General features: G+C 53.7%; 1 protein-coding gene across 1 annotated transcript; it reads left to right on the forward strand.

Annotated features, from left to right (window-relative positions):
- Positions 1–284: 284 nt before the first annotated feature.
- Positions 285–5,574, forward strand: ARSI (arylsulfatase family member I). Its single transcript, XM_003782038.2, has 2 exons — positions 285–742; positions 4,123–5,574. Exons 1-2 carry the CDS (start codon positions 432–434, stop codon positions 5,528–5,530), a joined length of 1,719 nt encoding a protein of 572 aa, XP_003782086.1. The 5' UTR covers positions 285–431; the 3' UTR covers positions 5,531–5,574.
- The last annotated feature ends 4,314 nt before the right edge of the window (positions 5,575–9,888 follow it).

The following is a 9,888-nucleotide window of genomic DNA, read 5'->3' on the forward strand; positions in this document are numbered from 1 at the left end:
CCTCTCTGGGGTTCTGCCCACCTCCCCGTGGGGAACCCGACTGTTCAGAGGACTCCAGGCGGGGCGAGAGGCCGGGCTGGGGGCTGGAGGTGGTGGGGGGGAGGAGGAGAAAGGGAAAGCAGAGGCGAGAGAAATTAGGAGGCGGGAGAAATCCAGGGCTAGAAGAAGAGAATCAGAGGATGGTGGGGAGCACCTTTTGGAAGCCACCACGCCGCGTCTCTGGCTGGCCCGGCTGAGCTAGGTGAGAGGGAACTAGGGCAGGCGCTTAGGCAGCGGGAGGCCGCCAGCCCTGGACGAGATACTGTGCCGCCCCCGGGGGCGCTGATCACTCTCGCAGCATCCAGGCCGGCGGGCGGGCCGTGCGCCCTGGGCGCGCGAGGTGGTGAGGCCCCAGGAACCCAGCGCGCCGGGAAGCGCAGGCAGGATTGGCGATGCACGCCCTCACCGGCTTCTCTTTGGTCAGCCTGCTCAGCTTTGGCTACCTGTCCTGGGACTGGGCCAAGCCGAACCTCGTGGCCGACGGGCCTGGAGAGGTCGGCGAGCAGCCCTCAGCTGCTCCACCCCAGCCTCCGCACATCATCTTCATTCTCACCGACGACCAGGGTTACCACGACGTGGGCTACCATGGTTCAGATATTGAGACCCCTACGCTGGACCGGCTGGCGGCCGAGGGGGTCAAGTTGGAAAATTATTATATCCAGCCCATCTGCACACCTTCACGGAGCCAGCTCCTCACTGGCAGGTAGGCAAGGCCCCAGGTCCCGGGGGCTGGGCATCTGAGCCCCAAATAAACCCAGTGGTAGTTTTTCCCTGCCAGTGCAACCCTGGCTGGGACCTAGGAGACCAGGGCTCAGGGCTAATTTTGCCTTCAGTTGGCTGTGTGATCATTAGTCTCTTCCACTCTCTGGGCCTCAATTTCCCCACCCAATGGTGAATGGGTTCCATCATCTTTGAGGTCTTCTCACTGTGATGTTCTGGGACACTCACATTCCACACAATGTGGAGGAGACATCTGGCCATCCCTTTGTTTAGAAGAACATGGCTGTCTCTGACAGGAATTTTGAGTGCTACCTCTATTTACAGACCCTGAGCAATGGGCACCATTTGCTGAGAAGTCCTTTAACTTCTCTAAAGTTTTCTTGCTTCCATAAAATGGAGCAAAGAACAGTTCTTATTTTGAAAAAAAGAGTGGTAAAGGTGGACTGAGATGTGTGTAACCAACCTGCTTGGCTGTCAATAAATGGCAGCCTCTGTGTCACAGGAGGGATTCGAGTCCCCACACTGTTTGATGATTACATTGGCAAGAAACCAAGGAAATGATAGGTGGAGGAGAAAGACACACATAGGAGGTCGTGACCTGTGTAGGCTTAGGCTGGTTACTTCATTTTTCTGTGCCTCTGCTTTTTCACCTGCAAAATCCTCCCAAGTTGTCTGGGAGCCCCAAGGAGACGTGCTGCTTTCTCTGTAAGGAGTTGTCCACAGGCGAGGCCCCAGGATTACAGGATTAAAAGAGCAGGGAAACAGGAGGTGGGGGTGTGGAAGGCAAACTCTGGCCACTTAGGAGAAAATCCTTTTGGCAGGGCTGATGCTAATCCTCCTTGGATGGGGTCCAAGGCATACTTTCTTCCAAGTTCCACCCAATAGCTGCTGTGTGATCTCAGGAACCAGAGCCTTAGTCTCCCTGTTTCCTGGATGGGAGAAACCGAGGCATGGACTCAGCTCAATGCCTGTGCTCAACTTCAGGGTCTTGTAGGAAAGGGGGCTGAGAGGCCAGGTACTTGGCAGGGGTCCTGAAGCTGGGAGTCAAATGGTGGGTGCCCTTTCTTCATTTAGTCTGGCATGCAGTGATCTGGCACTCAACCTTTAGATCCAGGAACTAGAAGGAGAGCAGGAGAAAGAGGGAGGGAGTGGGGTATGTTTGTGTTGTAGGGTGGTGGGGGGTGGAGATAGTGAGGATGAAGACCAAAGTTGGACCTGCAGAAGAGGGAGGAGACATCTGCATTCCTGAGAGTTGTGCACAAGTTTGCATTTCTCTCCTGAGAGGTGGGTTTTAGTTTAAGGAGAGGAATGAGCAGACAGCAGGGCAGAGTTGTAGCTCTCTGATCTACAAAGTTAGAGTGTAGACTATAGATGGCCAGAGTGTGCCCTCTACCCCTGCAGCAGGCTTGTCTGACCTATGGTTACGGCTCTCATTAGTGTTGGTTAACACACCCCGTGGTGTTTGGTGAGACTGGAGAAAGCCAGAGTTTCTCATGTTTTCCCTGGCAGATGGGTTCCTGTGACTCTTTATCTGACCCACCCACTTTATAAACCAGGCTCCACTGTGCCCCACCCTAAGAAGAGAGGCTCAACTGGGACTCAGGGTCCTGGGGTGCTTCTCCTGTCAAGTCCCAACATTTATGAGCTTGACTGAGGCCTGGAAAGGCCACAACTCACTGTGTGTGAGTTGAGTAGATTGTGTTCAAAGATCTGCTGTCAGATCTTGGGTCAGTTGCTACCCTTTGGGGACCCTCAGTTTCATCATCTGTAGAATGGGGGTAATAGTAATATCCCCATAGGTCTTTTAAATGAGGATTAAATGAGATATAAAATTTGTGTGTGTGACACACAGTATTAAAAAGGGCCATAGTAGCTAATATAGCTAACAATAACAGTGACTTTGAAATAAGGAAACAAAAACAGAGCAAACCTATTCCAGTGTTCTCTGGTTAAAGGTGTCAAGTTTTCAAGTTTCAACTTGGATGCCTAGGGGGTGAGAAAAAGGTGTGGAATTCTAACACACTTGTGAAGTTCCAGGCTTCTTATTTACTCTGGGATTTTTAAGATTTGAGTAAGGGCAAGACACCATAAGCAGATCACATGGGAACCTTGACCACAGAAGCGGGAATATGGGATATGAATGAATAAGTGAGGAATTCAGGATTCTGTTGACTACTCCTGCCTTGGGGCAGGATCATGGGAACTGGTCTCCAAAAATTTGGTAACTGGACGAGTTTTAGAGATTTTCCATTTTAAAAGTCACTCCTACACATGAGCAAACTAAGGCCTCCATCTGGGGAGAAACAGCCTAGTTTGCTGAGAAAGAGTCCCTGCTTGGACTCCACTTGAATCTATGTTCAAGTCCTGGTTATGCTTCTGACTACTGAGTGACCTTGGGCAATGCCCTTCCCCTCCCCTTAAAAACACCTTAGTTTCTATTTAAGAAGAGGTAAATAAACTAGAAGATGAGTTGGGTCCTTTCTGGTTCTAAATCCCTCTGAATGTCATTCTTCATTCATTCATACCATGAGTAATTGAATGTCTTTTAAACATCACTTAGGTGCTAGGTACACAAGGTTGAGTTAAGGACAGTCCCATTACATGTCACTGGGCCCAAGAGCATGTACAACTGAGTATAAGCCCATGGCCAGGTAGGACAATGATGGTATGTACTAAATGCTGGGGGAACCCAGAAGCAAAAGTGATTAATTCTCTGGGAGAGTTGTAAGGGACTTTAACAGTAGGGTAACATTTAGGCCAGGCTTTGAAGAGTGAGTAGGAGTTTGTCTGGGAGAGTAGGACTTGCTCCAGGCCCCATAGCAAGTGAGTGGCTCTGAAGTATGGAGCCAAACTACTTGAGATATACATCCCACTCCAGCTGCAAGCTGTATGAATCATGTGGCAAGTAATTTAATTTGCCAAACCTTAGTTTCCTTATTTGGGAAATGGAAATAATATGTATCTTGTAGTTGGTGGTATTTAGTAAGGTAATCTATGTAAGGGGCTTAGCACAATGACAAGCACACAGTTGCGTGCTTAGTATTAGCTATCATTATTATTATTATTATTAACTTGGCTTCAATTCATAAACTCTCTAACTTCTTAGCTGTGTGATATTGGACAAGTGGCTTAACCATTCTGAGCTTTAAAATGACAGTAATATCTACTTCTGCTCATTTTGAGAAGTCAATGAGATAATGCATTTGAGGTGGTCAGCACATTAGATAATGTCTGGTAGTACTGGTACTATTATTGCTGGTAGTATTGGGGCCAGGGCCCATCTCAGAGTGATATTGTGGGTTAGGTGACCAAAGCAGTGGTCTGTAGCTCACCTGTGCCTTCTATGCACCCCCCCCCCACTAGGTACCAGATCCACACAGGACTCCAGCATTCCATCATCCGCCCACGGCAGCCCAACTGCTTGCCCCTGGACCAGGTGACACTGCCCCAGAAGCTGCAGGAGGCAGGTTACTCCACCCACATGGTGGGCAAGTGGCATCTGGGCTTCTACCGAAAGGAGTGTTTACCCACCCGCCGAGGCTTTGACACCTTCCTGGGCTCGCTTACAGGCAATGTGGACTACTACACCTATGACAACTGCGATGGCCCTGGTGTGTGTGGCTTTGACCTGCATGAGGGGGAGAGTGTGGCCTGGGGGCTCAGCGGCCAGTATTCCACTATGCTCTATGCCCAGCGTGCCAGCCACATACTGGCCAGCCATAGCCCCCAGCGGCCCCTCTTCCTCTATGTGGCCTTCCAGGCAGTACACACACCCCTTCAGTCCCCTCGGGAGTACCTGTACCGCTACCGCACCATGGGCAACGTGGCCCGGCGGAAGTACGCAGCCATGGTGACCTGCATGGATGAGGCTGTGCGCAATATCACCTGGGCCCTCAAGCGCTATGGTTTCTACAACAATAGTGTCATCATCTTCTCTAGTGATAATGGTGGCCAGACTTTCTCAGGGGGCAGTAATTGGCCTCTCCGAGGACGCAAAGGCACTTACTGGGAAGGTGGTGTGCGGGGCCTGGGCTTTGTCCACAGCCCCCTGCTCAAGCGAAAGCGACGGACAAGCCGAGCACTGGTGCACATCACTGACTGGTACCCAACCCTGGTGGGTCTGGCAGGTGGCACCGCCTCAGCAGCTGATGGGCTAGATGGCTACGATGTGTGGCCAGCCATCAGTGAAGGCCGGGCCTCGCCACGCACGGAGATCCTGCACAACATTGACCCACTCTACAACCATGCCCGGCATGGATCCCTGGAGGGCGGCTTTGGCATCTGGAACACTGCTGTGCAGGCTGCCATCCGTGTTGGCGAGTGGAAGCTGCTGACAGGAGACCCTGGCTATGGAGACTGGATCCCACCACAGACTCTGGCTGCCTTCCCTGGCAGCTGGTGGAACCTGGAGCGAATGGCCAGTGTCCGCCAGGCTGTATGGCTCTTCAACATCAGTGCTGACCCTTATGAACGGGAGGATCTGGCTGGCCAGAGGCCTGATGTGGTCCGTACCCTGCTAGCCCGCCTGGCTGACTATAACCGCACAGCCATCCCCGTGCGCTACCCAGCTGAGAATCCCCGGGCCCATCCTGACTTTAATGGGGGTGCTTGGGGGCCCTGGGCCAGTGACGAGGAAGAAGGGGAAGAGGAAGAAGAAGAAGGCAGGGCTCGAAGCTTTTCCCGGGGTCGCCGCAAGAAAAAATGCAAGATTTGCAAGCTTCGATCCTTTTTCCGTAAACTCAACACTAGGCTGATGTCCCACCGGATCTGATGTGGGGGGAGGGAATCTCTGTCCCCTACATGTTTTTCCCCACTGAAGCCCTGCCGCTTCTCAGGGAGAAGCCTGAGGTCCAGCCTCCATCTGCAGGAACATGAGGGCACAGAGCCCCTCAGTTGCACAGGGTGGGAATAGACAAGACTGGGAGGCCTGGGCCTCGGTCCTGCCTCTTCACTGACTTCCTCTATGACCTCAGGTGACCTGCATGAGCTTCAGCCTCAGTTTCCTCATCTGTAAAATGAGCTCCAATGACTTGATAACTCTGGTGTGCACTTATTACCTGGGGCATTGGGTCTTCGCCAGCCTTGCCATTTACAACTCATTTAAGGCCTCACCCTTAACTCTGGATCTCTGTGGTGCTGTATGGGTGAGGGGACCACATGTAGATAACTCCAGGCCTGGAGTGAACCAGTCTGGTTGCTCTAGGAAGGGATCCTCCGAGTGGTGAGGGTAGAGGTGCAGGGGTGGGGCTCACTTTTCTGGCTCAGGGTTAGACTGGGGCAGTGGCGCTAAGGTTTTCTCCCTTCTGCCCCCAGCACCCCAAGCAATCGGCTTGGCCCTTAGTTGCTGCAGTATCAAGGGTGGTAGAAACTGCTGTGAAAAGGGCCCCGATGCAATACTCAGGACACCTGGGTTCTCCTTTGAGCTTGGGCATAGTCCTTCCCCTCTGGGCCTTGATTTTCCCACCTGCATATGAGGCTGCTAGCCCTGGCTCTGCTTCCCACACAGGGCTGTGGAAAACTGGCCAAGGCAGTGGCTCCTGCCTGTGAACTTGATTAAAGTGCCATAATACGGAAGTGAGGGTTGCAGCGCTGTTTGTGAGCGTGTGTGGGTGTGTGCATGTGTGTCCTGGGGGCGGGTGTGAGCCCATGGTTGTTGAGTGGACAGGAGAGGAGGTGGACAGCCTGGGCAGGAGGCAGAACACGTGGAACTCCTGTAGCAGACCCACTGTGTGACTCCAGACAAATCCCTGAGTCTCTCTGCGCCTCCATGTCCACCTGTGCACAGTGGATGTTCCGAGAGCCCTTCCCATCTGGCCTCTCTGTGTGCCCCTGCGTGTGTGGTGGGGCATGGCCGAGCGATGGGGTGGAGGGGCACGGGGTTGCAGAGTGTGCATCCCTCTGCACACTGCGTTCTGCATGTCTCCCTTCAGGTTCCAGTCGGCGCAGTGTGTGTAGGCGAAAGCCCTGCTGTGAATTTTGAAAATAGTTATTTTTGTCTCTGGCAAAGGAGCCCTGTTAGGACTCGTCAGCTTGTGGATGAGCAGGATGGGTGGGGTGGGGTGGGTGGGGAGTTTGGGCATTGGCTACAGAGCTTCATCCCCATTGCAGAGGGGGTTGAGTCCAGCAATGGGGGTCTAGCCTGGGGCTGCTGGGTGAAGGTGACCATCCATATCCCAGTCCTCCCTACCTGCTGTTTCTACCTCATATCCCATCCCCTGCTGGCCCCTTCTCCTGCCTCCATGATGCTGGTGACTGACTGTGGTGGGCAGGGGCCAGGACTAGCAGAAGCCTCTGGATTCAAGTAACCTTCAGCACCTGTGCCTGTCAGGAGGGTAGCTCTGAAGAAGTTACCATTAGGGGCAAGTTGTCCATAGCCTGCCCATTACTTGGGATACTCCAGCCCTGCTGGGTGCTTGTCCCAGCTGTGTGGGCTGGGCCTTTCCAATGTGGCATGGAGCCAGGCTTCCCTAGGGATGCAGGCTCACACACGTCATGTGGAGGCTTTTCCTGTGCCTGCTGAGTCAGCCCTGCCGAGCCCCACCATCAGCTCCAGCCCTTGTTTCTCTGCCTGGGGCCCCTGCCCTTTGTGGCCAAAAGTTCAGGACCATAGATGGCTCTTTCTGCTGACCCCTAGGCCCCAAGCCCTACTCCCCATAATCAACCTGGACCCAAACCAAGAGAGACCAGCTAGGGAGGGGACTGGCACTGCTCTTGGTGCTCTGAGAAGGAGACTTGGCCTAGGTCTTGGTCCAGTCTCATTTCCAGCCCAGAGTTTGCCTAGCTCAGAGTCCTGCCCCACTCAGTACCCAGTAAACAGCCCAGGAACCCCTGCAAGCTTCAGCCTGCAACCTAGTCCAGTGGGAGCTGGCAGCTGGCCTGGGCTTGAGATTGGCAGAGTAACCGAGGCACTGCTATGAGAGGATTAGCACTCATTGGCTTCTGTTCTTCCCAGCAATCGGCATGGCTCTCACCTGCCCACCTCCTGTCTCCTATGACTTGGGTTCCCTCCAGCCATGGCACCCCGGTGTGGACTTTTTGGCAGGCCACTGACTGGCACTGCTGGGTAGGTACTTATGCCACTTGAGACCCTGTGGTAAGGAGAGGACAAGGAGGGCAGACCAGAGGCAGTCCTGGCCCCTTGGGGCATAAGTCTGGAGAGCTGGAGCCCAGAGATGCCTGTTGAGGACCCCTTAGCTGGACCAGATAGAGGCAGGTCTGCCAACTATAGAGGGAAGAGCCAAGGGCATCCTGTCCAAGCTGGGCTGTGCCTAGGGAGTCCCGGGCTCTGAAGGTCTTCTCCCAAGGGCCAGGAGAGAGCCTTGGCTCAAGAGGCAGAGCTCTGGGCCCCCTCTTTCTCAGGAGGAAGTGGACCTATTGCAAATTTCCTGGGACTCAAACTTGTGTCCTCTAACTGTAGGTTGTGCTATGCAGCCCATGGCCCAGCAGCCCTTGTTCTGTGTCCCATGGCTATCTGCTGCACTCTCCCCTGCAAGGCATGCCTCCTGTGGGACACCTTAGGGCAATGCTGCTCCTGCCCTGACTTCAGTTCGTCTGTAACAGGCCTGGCCTTACTGCAAGGAATTAACCCACTCACGCTCCACCCAGCCCCTCTGTAGGATCGTCTTTCTCTTGGCCCACTTTCTACTTGTTCTGCCCCCCACACTCACTGCCCTTAGTGGAACAGGTCCCATGGGGACCCTTTGGCTGGCACGCTTCTCTGGTGCCTGCCCAGGGCCTACAAGACCCTGAGGAAATTGGGCGTGTGCATGCGAGCACGTGTGTGGGCTGCAGAAGGGTGGATTTGAGTCAGCCGTCACAATGCCATTGGGGCTGCAATCACCCACCAGGAACCTGGCCCTGGTCTCCTTTTGTCCTTCCTGTCTCTATGGGGTGCTACCTATGCTCATGTACTGAGCCCTATTCTGGCATGTCAGGGCCATGTTCAGCAACCTCCAGAGCTCGTATCCCTGGCCACCAGCCCACAGCACCACACGCATGTTGCAGATGGGGACACACGTGCTGGCTCTCATGCCTGCCATGGCCCTGGGGAGTGGGGAGTTTGGCAGGAACAATCCCCCTGATGCAATCATCGGCTCATTCTCTCAGCACCACAGAGGCACGGCTGGCTCCTCTCTGCCCGCCACCACCGCGTACAGCTGCCAGCCTTTCGGGCACAGGGGAGGCAGTGAATTAGCAGTTGTGCCTTCTCAGCAGAGTGGCAGTTTTATACTCAGGATGGGGGTGCCCATGTGAGGCAGTGCCCACACCCCTAAGCTAGGCTCTGGAAGGTTCAGAGGGGCGTGGAAACGTGTGAGAGACACTTGCTAAGGAGATCTCTCTCCCTTCTCCTCTTCCTCCCCACCTCTCTTGCCATCTCTCTACCATCAGAGTACTACAGCCTAGGACCTGCCCATCCCCTAGTCCCACAAGCACGGTCTGAGTCACCAGGGAGAGAGAGAAGAGTGACAGAGGGGAGAGGGATAGGAACAAGAAGGAAAGTAACAAAGAATGGGAAAGGTAAGAACTGAGAAGGAAGGATGCAAGAAGGGAAGGCTACAGGAAAGAGAACGAGAGAGAAGAAAGGAGGGTTGAAAGGAGAGATGGTAGTGGGAAAGAACAGACAGGTGATGGGAGTGGAGGGAGGCTGGGTTGGCCCTGCCCCTGCAGCCACATAAGCCACTGACCCTGGTCCCTACCAGGGACAGGGAGAGAAACTAGCAGTGAGGCCAGCACCAAGTCAAGCAGGGTACCCCCGCCTTTGTTCAGAATGTTAGGTTTCCATTAATACAGCCTCACAGCACATTTGCTTTTTGTCTCACTGTTTAATTTTTTTTTTTTTTTTTGGTTGGGGCTGGGTTCGAACCCACTACCTCCGGCATATGGGGCCAGCGCCCTACCCTTTTGAGCCACAGGCTCCACCCTCTCACTGTTTAATTTTTAAAGCCATGTTATCATGCTGTTGGCATGTGATGAACTGGATGTCCTTGTGACCTCTCCTTCTAGCCCCAGTCCTTTGTGCTACAGAAATTGCTGTAAACTAGTCTGAACAAAGTGATGTCCAAATCATGAGCTAAAATCCAGAGGGGATGCAGAGAGCTGTGCCCCAAAGCGTAGGGACTTGAAGATGGT

Source organism: Otolemur garnettii, unplaced genomic scaffold (genome assembly GCF_000181295.1).
Source record: "Otolemur garnettii isolate 467f Iridium unplaced genomic scaffold, OtoGar3 scaffold00003, whole genome shotgun sequence".
Classification (NCBI taxonomy): Eukaryota; Metazoa; Chordata; class Mammalia; order Primates; family Galagidae; genus Otolemur; species Otolemur garnettii.

Coding starts and splice junctions, on each gene's coding strand:
- ARSI (XM_003782038.2), top strand. CDS start 432: ATGCACGCCCTCACCGGCTTCTCTTTGGTCAGCCTGCTCAGCTTTGGC. Junction 743..4,122: donor AGCCAGCTCCTCACTGGCAG/GTAGGCAAGGCC, acceptor CCCCCCCACTAG/GTACCAGATCCACACAGGAC.